At 31.8% G+C, this 18,448-nt stretch overlaps 1 protein-coding gene across 4 annotated transcripts in view; it reads left to right on the top strand.

Annotated features, from left to right (window-relative positions):
* LOC114335683 (major royal jelly protein 2) overlaps nucleotides 1–18,448 on the top strand; it is a 267,509-nt gene that overhangs the window by 207,721 nt on the left and 41,340 nt on the right. Inside the window, exon 5 of one of the 4 annotated variants that reach the window (XM_050655703.1) lies at nucleotides 15,397–15,492. The exons of the other annotated variants lie outside the window; for them this stretch is intronic. Within the exon in view, the coding sequence (XP_050511660.1) occupies nucleotides 15,397–15,492 (96 nt within the window). The remainder of the gene's footprint in view (nucleotides 1–15,396; nucleotides 15,493–18,448) is intronic. 4 annotated transcript variants of the gene reach the window in all.

Genomic DNA, 18,448 nt, shown 5'->3' with positions numbered 1-18,448 from the left:
AACGGTTAAAAAGTTATTCTAATTGTTTATAAGTAAGCAAAAAATCGACGTGTTTTTGCAAAATCATTTTACACTGTTTAAACTTACTTTTTGTCATTTTTTTTTAATTATGTTCTTCTTCCATAAACTGTGAGAAGTCTTATTTTAAGCTCATAATTTTCTGACTTATAGTGTTGCAAAAAAAATGAATTTGGGATAAACAAATTAAATAACTTTTAAACTATTTGACCAATTGCTTTGAAATTTAAAATACAATTTAAATACCAGATGTCTCAGCAATTCGTGCAATAAGAAGGTTCTAAGTTAATTTTTACATAAGTTATGAATATTTATACAAACTCAAAATTTATCATTTATTTTGCAATTTTTTAAGCAACCAATAAGGATAGACATATTCAGCGAAGGCCATATTGAATTTTTTTAGATGATTTATGAGTTTCTTACTCTCAAATTTGTTTAAAATGCTTACCTTTTTGGTTATAGACGAAAAAAGCGAAAATTTACCATTTTTTGATCTTCATTTCTTTATAACTATGTGAATCATCAAAATCGGCTGCAGGAAACATGAAGGTTATTAATATAGATGTCGATACTACTCAAAAAATTTAGTTTCGGCCTGGAGGGGGATGTGTCACGAGAAAAATCTTATTTCTCTGGACTAAGTACATTTTATGCGCAATGTGAAATCATCTAAAAATGCACTATAGTTATGCTATTAGAAAAATGACCAAATAATTCTTGTTAAATATAGGTATCCCATTTGACTAATGATGAGCAAAACAAGAACAAGACCAAGACCAGGCTAGTCTTGGTCTTGGTCTTGTTCTTGCAAGCTTGGTCTTGGTCTTGGTCTTGCAGCTTAAAGGTAGTCTTGGTCATGCACTAGCCAATCTTGTTCTCGGTCTTGGTCTTGCTGCAAGATTCTTGCAGGTCTTGCTTTTTGTGTAGTGATAATTTGAACCAAACAATTTCGAATAAAATGTACATTGAAATAAATAAAGATGTGAAGAATGAAACTATATTTTTTGCTTTAAAATTTTAACAGAATGTAGAATGTAGTTTCAAACGGATACCAATTTAAACATTATACATTCACCTAATGACCTAATTATTTCTCTCTATATAAAGAGATTAGAGTATATTTTTATAATGGTAATGTTTATCAGTAGGAAAAACCTGCATTTACAACCCTTGTTGCAATTGCCGGACTTCGGTTGTGTCACGTTGTGTTTTGCATGCTGTCGATACCTGCCGCCTGCCTTCAGACCACGTCTTGAGTCTGGATTGTTGTTTACTGCCCCTGTATTTTAATAAAATGTTAAAGAAAAAGAGCTTCTTTAAGGTGCCACAAATGGTCGGGGACCTTCAATTCACGGATTTTACGAAAAGGGATAAACGGTTTATAGTTGTTAACAGGTAACGATCTGCTCCTTTCACTCGAACACTGTAGTATTTATAATACGAGGGTCAAATTTAAGAACATAAATTAATTTTTTTAAGAGAACACAAAAATCAAATATTTTTTACTCTATTTAATCATTATTTAATATAATTAACATTTTTATAAACTAACTAAAACATACTTTCATATTTACTATACATACTATACATATTTACCATACCTATTTATAGACCTAATACTATAACATAATAACTAAACCTAATGGGGAGTTATAAACGCTTCATTCTGTAATTTGTTATCTTGCAGTTCTTTAATTTTATTTGAACTACATTGCTCTCGTAACACGAGTTATTCGCACTTTTTATTTTCACATATTTTTGGATTGAATACCCATTATGACATTTAAAAAGTTGAAAATATTCGGATGTGGGTAGTAAAAACTAGAATTTAAAACACACTGAAATGATGAGGATGCATGTCAAGTGCGGCACATACTATTTGTAATACTGGCCGTTTCTGGGGAAAACCTAGGTTCTTCCAAATAGTTTTCAACTATGAAATCAGTAAAATTCTTTACGCGTTTGTCATCTGGGATTTTCACAAATAATTCAACTTCCAACTTTCATTGATTGTAAAAAATTAATCCAAAAAATAATTTTAAAAATTTCCCAGTATCGAAATTTTTGTCATTATATTTAGAAACTGAACCTAAGCTTTGGATTTTGCGATACCAAGCTTGACACATTACAATCGACAACCAGTTATTTTTTATTCAGGCCACAATGCTGTCACAGCATTCTGAATCCCTTTTCAAAATCTATTATGATATTTTGTATTAATTTTAAATTTAACGACCTACATTTTTCCTCGATTATGCGAAAATAATTGAAGTAAGTGTCAGTATTTTATTAGACAAAAAAGCGAAAACTACTGGTACATAAAAACCGTTTTTAATTGCATTTTTTAAATGGATTACCCTCCCTATAATTCCATTTTTTTGTCTTACAAGTAATTTCAATTGTCCTTGAACTATCGCCGTTTGAAAACTTGTCTTCTGGACACTTTGAAGGTTGAGAAAATGCAAACCGTTTGACTTAATCAAAACGACTTAAAAATATAACCAAAATATTAATTATTTTAAAAATTCGATATTATTTAAGGTTTCTTTCAATGTCAGTATATATTATTGAACTAAAAAAATAAAGTTAAATAATAAAAACCAATTTTTCTCAAAAAAGTTCAAGCGTCTTGCAGGTGGGTCTTGGTCTTGCGTGGTCTTACAAGGTTCGGTCTTGGTCTTGGTCTTGTTATTGCAAGCTTGGTCTTGGTTTTGGTCTTGGTCTTGCTGCAAGACCAAGACCAAGAGCGCAAGACCAAGACCAGCCTCGCTCATCACTACATTTGACTCAAATTTTTTAACCTTCGTTGTTTATTTTAGAAAAAGGACTCTTGTGCCTGCTGTTGACGATATGTCTCTCACAAACATTTTCCCACGGTGTGTCACCCTTATCAGATAAATTTAAGATATTGTTCCAATTTAAACAACTGGACTTCGAGTATCTAACTGCTGCGGCAAGGAAGTCAGATATAGATGCAGGCCTCTTTATTCCAGGAAAACCAACTCCGATTGATACCGATGTCTATTACCCAGGTAAGAACATCTATGATTTCGGATTTCATAAGACTGTTCATTTTATTTTCTATTGTTATTTATGTTTCTTAAACTAGAACAATTGATCAAAATAAGTATGTCACGATGAATACCCACAGAAAATTGAAATCAGCATCATCATTCAACCCGGATCTATACATGGCCTACATGCTAGATGCTGGATGCTGGATATTGGTTTCCCTCAGTCTTTTCCATGAATTTCTGTTTTGTCTTCTTGTTTTTCTTCTTTTTATATAGACATTACTCTTTCTGTTTTTCAATGTGCCTCCAGTAAGTTGTCACTCCATCTTTTTCGTGGTCTTTCCACTGATCGTCTTCCTATCGGGGGACCGTCTCTCGCCGTCCTTACTACTCAATTTGTTGTCATTCGGCTTATGTGGTCGTTCCATTCTACTCTTCTGCTTTTCACTCAGTTTCATTTCATTCAGTTTCATTCAGTCCACCTTGAATCTCCTTCGTATATCTGCACTTCTAGCTCTATCCCACAGCGTCTTACCATCGATTTTTCGCAATGTTTTTTTCTGTGCTGTTTCTAGCATTCTTTTTGTCTTTTCTGTATCAGGTCGTGTTTCTGCCGCGTATGTCATTATTGGTCTGATGAATGTTTTGTAAATTCTGCCTTTCACTTCTTTGCCGATGTTTTTATTTCTCCATATTGTTTCATTCAGGCAACCTGCGGCTCTGCTTGCTTTATTCACCTATCTTCCACTTCTGTTTCGAGCTTTCCGTAGCTTCATAGTGTGATGTCTAGATATTTGAACTCCATGACTTATTCTATTATTTGGCCCTCCAGCTCTAATTTACACCTTATTAGATCTGCTGTTATAACCATGCATTTAATTTTCTTTGGGGAAATTAACATGTTAAATTTTCTAGCGATTATACTAAATTCGTGCAGCATACGTTGCAAATCATCTTCACTTTGAGAGATTAGTATTGCGTCGTCTGCATAGCAGATTATTTTAAGTTGTTTTTCTCCCATTTGGTATCCTTTTTTGTTCTTAATTTTTTTATTATTTCGTCCATAATCAGGTTGAACAACAGAGGACTCAGGGAAGCTTTCTGTCTTATCCCATTGCCAGCTTCAATTGGGTCAGTTAGTTCTTCATCTACTTTTACTTTTATTGTGTTGTTCTGGTAGACATTTTCGATCGTTTTAATTATTCCTAGAGGTACCTCTCTTGCGTACAATAAATGGATAACGTTCTTTAATTTGACCCTGTCAAATGCCTTCTTAAGGTCCACGAAACATAAGTATGGCGGTTTGTTGTATTCTAACGATTTTTTTTAATCTGCCTCATTATAAATATAGCGTCGGTACATGATCTTCCCGACCTAAAACCTTGTTGTTCGTCTGCTAATGTTATAATTTCATTCAGTTTGTTTGTTATCACTTGGGTCGTTAATTTTAATGTTGTGTTTAATTTTTCTCTCTTTTTGAAGAGAGGTATTAGGATGCTTGATCTCCATTCTTGTGGTATTCTGTTTTGTTGTATTATTTTTTGGATTAGTTTTAATAATAATTGTTTGGTCAGGTCTTGTCCTCCATACTTTAGGAGTTCATTCGATATTCTCTCTTCTCCTGGTGATTTTCTATTTTTTAGTTTCCTTAATGCTTCCGTTACCTCTGCTTCTTCAATATTTATTTCTTCGTTTGTTGTCACTTCAGGTGTTGGTGGTTCGTTATCGTTATCTTTAGCAAACAGAGATCGAAAATAGTCTGTCCAAGTTTCCTTCTGAATGTGTTTCGTTTTTATTAGTTCGTTCATCTCTTTTCTTTGTCCTCTGATCATTCTCCATATTTCCTTTTGTGTTCCGTAGAAGTCGTATTCCATCTGTTTTGAGAAACTCTTCCAGTGTTTTATTTTTATTTGTCTGACTAAAGTGTTTGTTTCCTTTCTAATTCTTTTATAGTGGTTGTATGCCTGTTGAGTTTGTTGTGTTCTGTATTGTAAAAAGGCCTTCTTCTTTTCTTCATATTTTATCTTCACTTCCTCTCCAAACCTTGGGGTTTTCTTTTTTAATATATTGGTATTCGTTACTTTCCTCTCTCCAAGTGATTCTGTTGCTGCGTTAATTATGTTACTTCTGAGTTTTTCTGAGTTATCGTTTTCTAGTATTTCATTATCAGCAATCTTCTCTGATATTCTTTTTCTATATAAGTACTCCGTGAATTCCGTACTTAGTCCTTCGACTTTGATTTTTGTTTGTGTTAGTGGCACTCTCTTAAGTGTGAAGTATTTCATGGTGATTCTAATTTTACATAATACTAGGCTGTGGTCACTACCTACATCTGCTGAACTGAGGCATCCTACGTCAATTATTTTTTATGGATGTATATGTATATCTCTGTTAGTTACAACATAATCTATCATTGATCTTTGTCCACGCGTATTATTGAATGTATATTTGTGTTGGTCTTTGTGGTCAAAAAAGGTGTTGTTTATTCGAAGTTCGATATTCGTGCAGAAGTTTATCATCAGTTCTTTATTTTCGTTTTTGATATTCTCATTTTGTTTTTGTTCAATTCCAGGTATTACTTGGTTGCCTATTCAAGCGTTAAAATCCCCCAGTATTATCAACTTTCCTCTAACTTGATCTACTACTTGTTGCAATTGATCATAGGGTATTTCCCTTGTTAGCAAAAGACTAAGTTTTCACTCTAATGGCATATAAAACAACATAATGTTATTCTACATCCCACCAGACTGAAATTGAAAACGGTTATTCATTTTTGATTTCTCTTGTTGTTTGAGGCTTACTATTTTCTGGGCCGTATACTCCTATGATGTTCAGGTCTTCTTTCTTCATTCTAATTTTTGCTGCGACAATCCTTTCTGATACATATTGACACTCTTTGATGTTATTTTGGTATCTTTGGTGTATTAGTAAGGCTACATCCTCTTGGCCCTGTTTTCTTTTGCTACTCCACTGTAGATTAGTATATATTCGCCTAATTTTGACTGGCCTTTTCCTTTCTTTTTGGTCTCCTGCAGAGCGCATATATCTATTTTTTTCTCTTTTAGCTCTTGGGTTATTTCTTGATCTCTAGTGTTGAGCGAACTTATGTTCCAAGTGGTTATTCTCATCTGGGTTTTGGAGGTTTTTCTCGTGTCCTTATTTCTTGCCGTGGTCGTCTTCATATTATCAATACGGTTCCGAGGCTTCACATTGTTTCTTTGAGCAGTATTGGTTTTTCCGATTGGTAGGTTGCTAACCTTGCCAATCAACCCTCCACATTTTATCCGGGCTTGGGACCGGCTGCGGTAACCGCAGAGCTACTCGATCCACCCCGCAATTACCCTAGGCAGTGTTTTGTGGTTGTGCTATTTGCATTCAATTTTTGTCAATCCGTTTTAGGTCATCAGACCATCAATCTTGTTGGTGGACGACCTCTACTTCGATATGCGACTTGTCGTGGTACTGTGTATTATTCGCACATATGGGCATGTTATCCGACATTCTGCTAAATAGACAACAACATGTTTCTATAGATGGAGAAATCGATAAAGGAAGAATTATATCTTACGGAGTACCACAGGGAACAATCTTGGGGCCAATTCTCTTCAATATTTATATTAATGATCTATTTAGACTGAATATCACAGGTAAGATAATAAGTTTTGCAGATGACACAGCTATTTTCTATGATGCAAATACATGGAATAACTTAAAACAAAAAGCTGAAACAGATTTTGCTACAATTCAAAAGTGGTTTCAGTTTAATAAACTTACCTTAAATGTAGAAAAAACAAAATATATGCCATTTACATCATATGTTAATAACCTTCCAAATCTTGGCCTGTTAAAAATTGATGCAAAAAATGAAATTCCACATACATACGAAATTAAATATCTAGGTATAATAATTGATAAGCATTTACGATGGAACACCCAAGCAAATAATATAGTAAATAAATTAAGAGGACTCTTATCAAGATTTAAATTTTTAAAACAATTTTTAGGAATAACTCATTTACGAATTATTTATTATGCACTTATACAATCTCAACTCACATATGGTCTTTTAGGATGGGGTGGAATACGCAATAATTACTTACATTCTATAAATATTATTCAGAAATGGATAATTAGAATTATATACGGGAAAAATTTAAGATATTCTAGTATAGAAGCTGTTAACGAAGCTGTATATAACGAAAGTAAATTTTTAACTGTACGTAAATTATTCTGCTATACCCTTATACATATACATGAAAAATAGTACATTATATACCGCGGGACTGAAGTAGTACATTTAATCCTGAAGGTAAAGTTTATGGCCCGACCGCAGGGAGGGCCATAATTTACCTGAAGGATTAAATGTACTTCAGTCGCAAGGTATATACGATACTTTTCGTACTTCCGGTATGATTTTATTAATTATTTCAATAATTTCAATCAGTTTTTTCTCTCTTCAACTCATTTAATAAACTGTCTTTAAAATAAGTTACCATAGTAACATTGCGTTGTGACAGTTATAATTTAGAAACATTGTCATTACTAGTGTCATTGTAAAGAAACATTGTTATTGATAATTATTGGTATCATGAGTGAAGAAGGTGTATCTGATATTGATAAAAGAGCAGCCGAAGTAGGTGAAGAATTGTTACCACCGAAATCTAGAAAACTATACGAGCAGCAGTACGATGCTTTTAAAAAGTGGTGCCGCTTAAAAAATGTGAGACAACCTACTGAAAATGCGCTGTTAGTCTACTTCGATGATCCCTTAAATTCGTTTGTTTGTGATTTAATCGTTCCGGGAGTTTCGTCAATATTTAATCCCGGAGGGATTAAATGTGACACTTTAGTACCTGTCACAAGGGAGTGAAGTTGTCACTTTAGGCCCGGAAGTACGAAAAAGATAATATTAAATTTTAACAGTCATGCCCATCAAACTAGATATATAAAACATAATGCAATTCTACCAAAATGTAATAAATCCATCCTCCAAAGATATGTTGGTTACATAGGGCCCAAATTGTACAATTTACTACCGGATAATTTAAAACAATTTAAAAATTATAAAAAACATAGGTATAAATATGAAATTAAACAATGGATTGGGAGCAAATCAACAAAATTTTGCGAAGAACTTATTAATGGACAATTCTAATAAATAAACTTAAGTATGAAATAAATATCGAAAATAAAGTTTACATCTATAGAGATTTTTATTATCAACTGCAACATTCCTTGAATTGATGGACACATTTATATCACAAATTACATATAGTAAAATTAGTATATTTTTATTTTTTTCTTATTTAAGGGGGGGGGGGTATGGTTTGAAATATTTAATTTTTTTTATTATTTCAAATAAAAGTGCATACTTTCAAGAATACACTCTGAAAATTTCAAAATAATCGGAGTAAAATTACCAGAGATACAGGGTGTTGAATATCCCTACCTTCGACTCGTTTTGCCGCGACTTCGCGCCAGCACGCTTGAGCGTAGTGAGACACGTTAAACAACTGTTCGCCTTCTCTTTTGTAGATTATTCCTTGATTCAAAAAACATATTCCAATGTGCATCACTTTACGATTTGGCAGACAAATAAGAAGATGAAGATGCAGTTGTCAAAACTTTAAACGTATTTTTCTCAAAACTGCTTTTTCAAGTGCGGTGGACATTGTAACTAAAAAACTACTAGACCGATCTACCTGATATTTTGCACAGATTTTCTTTAGACATTTCATGAGGTAACAACATTGAAATATTTTTCTTGTTTTGTTTATTTTTTGTTCAACAATAATAAATCTGTTGATTTTCACAAAATTTTTACCAAAAATTTAATTTTTTTGATTTCTGAGTGATACCAAAAATTCAAAAATGATTAAAGATAAAAAACTCGACGTTGTGACCTCGTGAAACTCATAAGCTAATAAAATCTTTTTGAATTTTTTGTTTCGTATGATCGAGTGTCGAGTTCTGATGTCCACCGCAAAATCCATTTTTTTGTGAGCTGCCTGTCAAAATTTGTCACCAATGGATTATTTTTCAATATTTTGGATTGAATTTTTTTCTATCATATTCTTTGAATTGTACTTAATATGCTTATTTAATTTAAAAATAAAATAATTCTACCATAGCTTCGAAAAAAATTCACAAAAATGTGCTTGATATGTTGATTTCAAACCATACCCCCTCCTTAATGTTAGAGTTTTTAGTATTTTTATAAATTCCCATATAACTGTATACATTTATACAATTGTTAAATATTTTTTGTTTTTGTTTATATTGTAAGTTAATATATTATATTTTTAAGTCTCACGCACAAGGGGTGCTACTTTTGTATGTATATTAATAATATATATACAAGGTAGCTCAACTTGAGTGAGTTATTTATGTTTATTTAGGTAGTACTCATTATGCTTTTTATTTTTTGTAAATCTTTATTGTTATTCCTAAATAAATATTATTATTATATTCTAGCTATGTATAACCTGCCCAGTTCCACTTTAGGGTCATATGTCTTTCTATTGCATCTCTCACTCCTGTTATTTGTCTAATTTTCTTGTTCGTAATGCGATCCCTACGACAAATGCCTATATAGCATTGAGCGTTCCATGTCTGTTTGGGTAACACAAATTTTATTTCTGACTTTCTTGGCTATTGCTAAGTTTCTGCACCGTATGTAAGTACTGGCAACACGCATTGATCAAAGACTTTTCTTTTGAGACACGTAGCCATCTCTGATTTAAGGACATAGCTGAGCATCTCATCCTCTAAGTATTTATAAGAGGTGGTTTCTTCTGTGAAACCACCACATCGGTGTTTTTGTATGGTTGATTTTTAATCCAACTTGTAGGGAGGCTAGGTATAGTTTCTCCAGTTGCGATACTGTATTATCGATGCCGTCAGCAAAAAAAAAACAATATCGTCAGCGAACCTCAAATGATTATTGAAGTATTATATTTATTTCTCCGTTGACATTAATTCGTTTTTCACTCAGATTTGTGTTCTTAAACATGTGTTCTAATAATTAAATAATTTTGGCAAAATTGTGTCTCCCTGTCGCACTTCCCGTTTTATTTTTAATGCGTTGGGCTTTTTATCTACCAGTTTCACGCTTGCTGTCGCATTTTGATATACAGAGTGATTTTTATGTATGGAGCTCAATTTTCTCGGAAACGGCTTGCACAATTTTTATAAATTTTGGTGGGTAGGGGTTTTCTAATGAAACCGATATTATAGTGATAATTACATTGTTGTCAGATCTTCCGTTTTTCTGAAAATCTAATTAACTTTCTTATTTCAAATGGAACACCCTTTATATTTTTTGCGATTTGAAGTACTTAAGAAATACTGATTATTTTTAATGTTCTATTCCCTATGCCTAAAGGCTATAATTTATGAGTTATTGCTATATTTATTTAAAAAAAAATTTAAACAAATTATAAAAATCTTTTTTTTTTCGACCCTGTCAGACATTATTTTACGTTCTTTGGACCATGGGGAACAAAAAAGTTCTTTTGTAATTTTTCTCTAAAGTTAATCGTTTTCGACTGATAAACAATTTAAAACTAAAAAAAATCGAATAATGACGATTTTCAAGGTTCAAAAACACAAATCAAAAATTTTATTTTTGAAACTGCGAAGTACACGAATTCAAGTTCAAGCCCTATTTTATTAGTCACCAATAAGTAATTTGAGCTTGTTTCATTGAAACATTGCTTTTTAGTTGTTAATGCCTTATATGATCGCCCGTCTTCTCAATGCGCTTCATTAACAATTATTAAAAAGCAATGTTTTAGAATAAAACGTGCCAAAATTTTTTGTAGCAAACCCCTATAAGAAGGGTTTACCTTGAATTTGAGTACTGCGCAGTTTCAAAAATAATATTTTTTTATTTGTTTTTGAACCTTGAAAATCGTCATTATTCGATTTTTTTTTCAGTTTTAAATTGGTTATAACTCGAAAAAAATTAACTTTAGAGAAAAATTACGAAAGAACTTTTTTGTTCCCAATGATCCAAAGAATATGAAATAAAATCTACACGGGCCGAAAAAACTGATTTTTATAATTTGTTTAATTTTTTTTAATGTAGCAATAACTTCGAGACTATGGCATTTTGGTATAGGGAATATAACATGAAAAATAATCAGTATTTCTTAAGGACTTCAAAACACAAAAAACATATAGGGTGTTCTATTTGAAATAAGAAAGTTCACTGGATTTCCAGAATAACGGAAGATCTGACAACAATGTAATTATCACTAGAATATCGGCCGTACTAGAAATCCCCTACGCACTAAAATTTATAAAAATCATGTAAGCCGTTTCCGAGAAAATTGAGCGTTTCCATACATAAAACTCACTCTGTATGTATTTGATCACGTTTATATAGCCATGATCTATACGGCACTCTGTTAAGGATTTTAACATTTTTTGATGATTTATGGTGTCAAAACCTTTTTCGTTATCAACAAATATCAGGAATAAAGGCTTGTTATATTCAACACTCTTTTCTATTAAGTTCTTAATTACTTGTAAATGATCATTCGTGTCATACCCTGCTCTAAAACCTGCTTGCTCTTTTGGCTGATAGAAATCCAACTTACTTCCAAGTCAGTTTGTAATATAACTCTTATGAATAGCTTATATGTATACTTGTGCCAACAAGCTAATGGGTCGCTTGTTGTTTAAAGTATATAATAATTTATTGAAAATGCAATCCTCCTCCTCAGTCGTTTCCTCATTGCTGAGTGTTGTGATTCCCTTATAATACGAGCAACTATCTCTTTCCATCGGCTTCTGTCCTTACCTTCCCTCATGGATTCAGAAAATGTTTTTCCACTGGCTTTCTGTACTTGATCCGTCCATCGAGTAGGTGAGCGACCTCTACTTCTGCGCCCTTCAACGTTTCCCGAAATTATAAGTCTCTCAAGAATATCATCACTTCTTCTTGCAATATGGCCGAAAAATTTTAAGACGGTGGAGAGGCAAATAGAGGAAAGTCTAGTCTTAATATTAAGCTCTTGGAGGATTGAGTGATTTTTTCTCTGTTCCGTCCATGAGATCCGAAGCATTCTTCTCCAGCACCACATTTCAAAGGCGCCAATCCTTTTTCTGTTGTCCGATGTCATTGTCCATGTTTCGGATCTTGAATTAAATATAGGAAAAATTAAGGCACGTACAAATCTTATTTTGGTGTTCTTCGACAAGAAGCGATCTTTCCAGATTTTCGATAATCGACTCATAGCGTTTTTGGCCATGCCTATTCTCCTACGTATTTCTGTTTCACAAGATCCTGTATTAGTGATGTAGGATCCTAGATAATTGAACTCGTTAACCACTTCAAACTGGTCTAAGGCTCCTGTTGTCTGAAGTGAATTTGAATAATCTACTATCATAATTTTTGTTTTTTGTTTATTGATCTTTAGACCACATATATTGCTTTCAGCTTCCACTAGCTGCAGCAGGCAGGACATTTCTTCTTCGGATGCAGTTATTTATGTTGTATCATCTGCATATCTGAGATTTGAGATTTTCTTTACTGCGATAGAAATACCGTCATTCCATTTGTCGAGTGCTTTTCTCATTATATATTCCCCATAGAAATTAAAAAGACTTGGAGATAAAATACATCCTTGTCGGACCCCTCTAGCTATTTTAAAAGGATCACCAAATGCAATAGTGTTGTAAAATATTATTTCAATTAACTATGATGACAGTCATCGTGTATACTGGCCTAGCTCAGTCTCTCAGATTGTGAGTACTTATTTTCTTAATAAAAAATATGAAGAATGAAGATCTAGATTGAGGCAAATAAAAACAATAAAATATTTTTTACTTAAAAAAATATTTATTAAATATATGAATGCTATACAGGGTGTTTCATTGGGAAACGGAAATACTTTAATGGTGAGTAGATGTTACCGAGCCGGTTCTAGGTATATACTACATTTTTTGCCCTACCAACTTTTTTAACCGAGTTACAGGGTGTTTTATCGATTATGCCCATTTTTTCCTATGCCATAACTTTGGAACCACCCTGTATATTTTTTTTGATATTTGGTACACATATGTCTCAATTAAAACCCAAACGACCGACATCCTAACCATAAGAAAAATCCAGGTCCGGATTAACAAAAAATTATAAAGTAATTTTGACCTTAAAACAACACCCTGTATATTCAAATTTTGAAAATCTGTTTGCATATTTGAAAGCAGCACAATAAACTAAATTTAACGGTTCTTTTCAATTTTTCGGCCAGACAATTTTATGACTTTAATTTTGAAATTATATTGAGTTTCTAGTATTATTAACTTTTAGTTATAAATTATTAAAGTTAATGAATAAATACTCATTTTAAAAATAATCAATACTTATTTACCACATTGGAATGACCCAATTACTAATCACAAGGAATATCCAGGTCCGGATTAACAAAAAAAATATAAAGTAATTGTAACCTTGAAACAACACTCTGTATATTGAAATTTTGAAAATTTGTTTGCATATTTTAAAAGAGAATAAACAACTGCGTTAAAAGGTGCATGTCAAATTTTTGCGCAGATGATTTAATTACCTACGGCAATTTTGAAATCATATTGATTAATTCTGTCACGGTGACAAGAAGCTGCCAAAAAATTAAGGTAATCAGAAAATCGACAGAAAATGACGGATATTTTGAGCAACTGCAATAGTTAAAATATTTTTAATTTCTCTTAAATTGTTGAATGGTTTAAACGAGTTTTTTTTTATTAGAGTTATTTTTAATTCTTCAATAAATGTTTAAAATATCCCAATTCTCGCAATTCTAATTTTTAATGATGTGCATACAGCTTCAAATCCAGAGAATCCATGAAGCCAGCGTAGTAAAAAAGTATTAAGTATTTTTAAAATGATCTTAACATTTTTTGATCCCTTAATATTGATATTGATGTATTGATCCATTGATATTGGTATTGATCCATTAACATTAAATTATTAAAAGTTAATATTACCGGGTTTTTAATCTCAGAGTTCTTTAAAATTTCAATATACATAATTTCAAAATTGATGTAATTAAATCATCTACGCAAAAAATTTAACTGAACCTTTAATAACAGTTTTTTATGCTCTATTAAAATGCGCAGACAAGTTTTCAAAATTTCAATATACAAGGTGTTGGTTCAAGGTCAAAATTACTTTATACTTTTTTGTTAATCCGGACCTGGATTTTTCTTGTCATTAGTAATTGGGTCGTTCCAATGTAGCAAATTATTATTGATTATTTTTAAAATGAGTATGTATGCATTAAATTTAATAATTTATAATTAAAAGTAAATAATACCTGCTTTTGAAAGAGTTCTTAAAAAATCAATATAATTTCAAAATCAATGTCAAAAAATTGCCTGACCGAAAAATTTAAGCGAACCAATAAACTTAGTGCTCTTTTCAAATATGTAAACAGATTTTCAAGATTTCAATATACAGGATGTTGTTTTAAGGTCACATTTACTTTATAATTTTTTGTTAATCCGGATTTGGTTTTTCCAGTTATTAGTATGTCAGTCGTTTGGGTTTAGAATGAGACATATGTGTACCAAATATCAAAAAATATACAGGGTGGTTCTTAAGTTATGGCTTAGAAAAGAAATGAGCAAAATCGATAAAACACCCTGTGACTCAGTTATACAAGTCGGTAGGGCAAAAAAATGTAGTACATCTAGAACCGCCTCGGTGACCTCCATTCACCATTCAAGTATTTCCGTTTCCCAATGAAACACCCTGTATAATCTAAATATTTCAATATTCTGAAAAAAAAAACAGGTAATATCAAAACGGACAAGAACATTTTAAAACTGGATTTGGCATCTTATTTTGCTTGTTAATTATTAACAATTGTTGAAGTTCTCAATGTTGTTATTTTTAGGGGAGGAAGGGCGCCCATGGTATTCGTTACGATGCCAAGATTCCAAGATGGTATTCCTGCAACATTGGGCACCATCGAAATCGATAAAAGTGGAAATTCACTTATTAGACCTTACCCTGCTTGGGGTTGGCAAAGAAACCCAAAATTTTGCAACCGATTTAGAATTACGTCTGTATACAGAGTGAAGGTGAGTATGCAGTAATAATTTCGTATATTGGTTTTTCTATTCTCATACTTTGATAATAATTATGATTTTAATACCTGTATCATAATGCGCTTCATTATGATACAGATTTCCATTACGATTTAGATTTTTAACCCAGAGAATCGCGAGATGACGTTCTGTCTGCCGACACGAGCCGAAGGCTAGTGTCGTAATTCATCCGATTGAGTAATAGCCATTACATGAGAGTAGATTACTATACTTTCTCTACGTATATAATCTTTACTTTTTTTAGGTCGACGAATGTCATAGACTTTGGGTATTAGACATTGGACAACTTGGAGATACTCTTGGATGTCCTCCCCAACTTTTGGCTTTTGATTTAACAACAGTAAGTATTAAATATTATACAGCAATACATACTCTGTTTGCTAATCTCCCTATAAAATACATAAACTTAAAAGTAATGAAAACGGGATATTATTCCATATTATTGCTATTGTTTAAAATACCTACATACTATAATTTCTTGCAACCACCATTGAGTAGTTTTGATGACATTTTGAAAATATTAATAAATAAAAACAAAGACCAAAACTATGGCTAATATTATGTGGCGCATTTATTTTTCAATGTTTTATTGTTTAATTTAGAATTTTAATTTTTGCACTAAAGTTCTTTAAAATGTCAATTATATCTTTCAAAGCTAGTGCTTTTTTGACATTTTTAGCTACAATATTCTCACTTAAAACAGCAGGTAAATATGTATATACGCACTTGCACCATAGACGTATAAACGTTTCTACATTGCTAGTCATAAGCGGTTATCTTTTGAACGGTAATACTTATAAGAGGGAAATTTGGAAAGACAAAATAAACGGAAGTAGGCTTCTCATCTAGTCGTAACAAGTGACGTAATAGTGACAGATGACGTTACAGCGCCACTGTGACCAATAATTTAAATATAACAATATGGCAGGTGAGACCTCGTTTGAAAGGTATTGAAAATACATATTCGGTCATACTAATTTTGTTTGAGTTTAAGCTTGTTTTGATGAATAAATTAAAAAATCGTAATTTCCCGCTTAATTAATAAAGATTCAAAATACAAAAATGTATACCATTTTTATTATCCAGTTGCAATGCGAAGACAAAACAATCTTACCTTCAATTAGAATACGGAGTGGAATCCAGCTCTCTGAATCTCGATTTTCGATTCTCATTGGAATCTCATCGGAGAGAGCGCAGGCTTGTTCTCCATATCCTAACTGACCAGCACCGAGAGCTTTTCCCACACATTGCAACTGAAACAAATAGGGTAGGTGACTAGCGTCATATGGTAATTGAAAGATGAAGTTTTGTTGCAATGTGTGGGAAAAGCTCTGGGTGCTGGTCGGTTAGGATATGGAGAACAAGCCTGCGCTCTCTCCGATGAGATTCCAATAAGAATCGAAAATCGCGATTCAGAGAGCTGGATTGCACTCCGTATTCTAATTGAAAAGTAAGATTGTTTTGCCTTCGCATTGCCACTGAATAATAAAAATGGTATACATTTTTATTTTATATTCGTATTACTCCGTAGAGTAACTAGGTGCATTTTCCGTTGGAACTTTACCAAGCTGCAGACGAGGGTTGTGAATTGCATAATGTAGAATTCCTTCCCTTTGTCTTCACTGAAGCATCCATTTGGCTTGCAAATTGTATTGGAGGTGTCACCAGGTAAATGTACCAATAAGTTTTTCAATTTAAAAATCTTTTAATAATATTTTTAATATTTTCAATATTATTAATGTTGATTTTAGGATTGAAAAAATTCATCTCTCTTAATAAAGATTCAAACGTCCGCCTATGGCACTATTTTCAAAAAAGTTGACGTTGACGTAAAAACAACTAGAGAGTTGAACAACGTCAACTTTTTTGACAAATAATCAGCGGCGGACGTTAGAAGTTTTATTAATTAAATGCTAAGCTAGAATTTTAGTATTTATTTAATTTATTCATCAAAGTCAGCTTAAACCCAAACAAAATCAGTATGATTGAATAGGTATATTAAAATAGGGAACTTACATAAATTTTTAAATTCGAAAAAAATGTTATAAATCACAACAAAACATAATTTAAAACATGTATCAAAGATAAAAAAGTTTTGTTTGTCTTTCGTTTGGCCCCTAAAGACGATTAAAAATTCAAATTAAAACAGGTGGTCCAAAATGCGTCGTGACGTCACTTGGTTTTACATTTACATTTTTCCAATAAAGTAAACAGAATTTTAAATTAGACGTTATAAACGTCAGTAGAAAATACATTTATGTGACGTTACAAGTGTTTTTGATCGTTTGAACTATTCATAGAAAAATTCGTACTTTTACAAAATGGTTTTATTTTCAATAGTAAACCTTCGTTCCTTTCCTTTAAAAACAGTATAAAACTACAATTTTAACAAACTGGTATATATTATTACAATGACATACGATAAATGTCATTAGAATATAAATATTTTTGACTTATTCCACGACGATGAGCTTGCCAAATACCCAAGTAGGTGGAGGCCAATAAACTAAAGAAGGAGAAGAAGAATATACCTAAATATAAGGTTGTGTCTAGGTATACGTTACCGTGTACGCAAATAAAAAAGTTAGAGTGTCATTGATTTCTTATTTTTTATTTGTTTAGTGTTTGTTTTTAAATTAACTACGGAGTGTGGACAATTATTTAGTTCTTTTAATGAGTTTAAGAACATTTTAAAACAGTACGAAAAAGATAAGAGACTATAAATTAATATATATTTTTTTTAGTTAAAAATGAAATAGTATGTATTACCGTAAAATATTAAAATAAAAAGAAGACCTAAAGCTTTCACATTAATAATTAACTTGTTCTGAAGCTATTATCCTTGTGGCATTTTTGTAATCAACTATTCTAAATGGGAACTAAGCCACAATTTAACCAAAAAAATGATTTTATTAACGTTTCGACGTCTAAATCGGACGTCGTTGTCAAAATACAAAATATTATTAAATTAAACAAAAATGGTGTTGCTTAGTAAAAAATTTTTCTAATAATTTATTTAATCTGACTAATTTTTGTATTTTGACAATGACATCCGATTTGGACGTCGAAACGTTAATAAAATCATTTTTTTAGTTAAATTGTGGCTTATTTCCCATTTAGAATAGTTGATTATAATAATTAACTTACGTATAAAAATTATTTTAACAATATTTTTTACGTGTTATGTCAACTAAATACATATATTTATTTTGCTAACCTAAATATATACTTAAATTATACATTGATTTATTACAATTAAGTTTGAAACATCTGAATAGTTCTGCTTCCCTTCCTTT

Source organism: Diabrotica virgifera, chromosome 7 (genome assembly GCF_917563875.1).
Source record: "Diabrotica virgifera virgifera chromosome 7, PGI_DIABVI_V3a".
NCBI classification, from domain to species: domain Eukaryota; kingdom Metazoa; phylum Arthropoda; class Insecta; order Coleoptera; family Chrysomelidae; genus Diabrotica; species Diabrotica virgifera.
The sequence above is the reverse complement of the archived record's forward strand: the minus strand, read 5'-3'. Positions and strand labels throughout refer to the sequence as shown.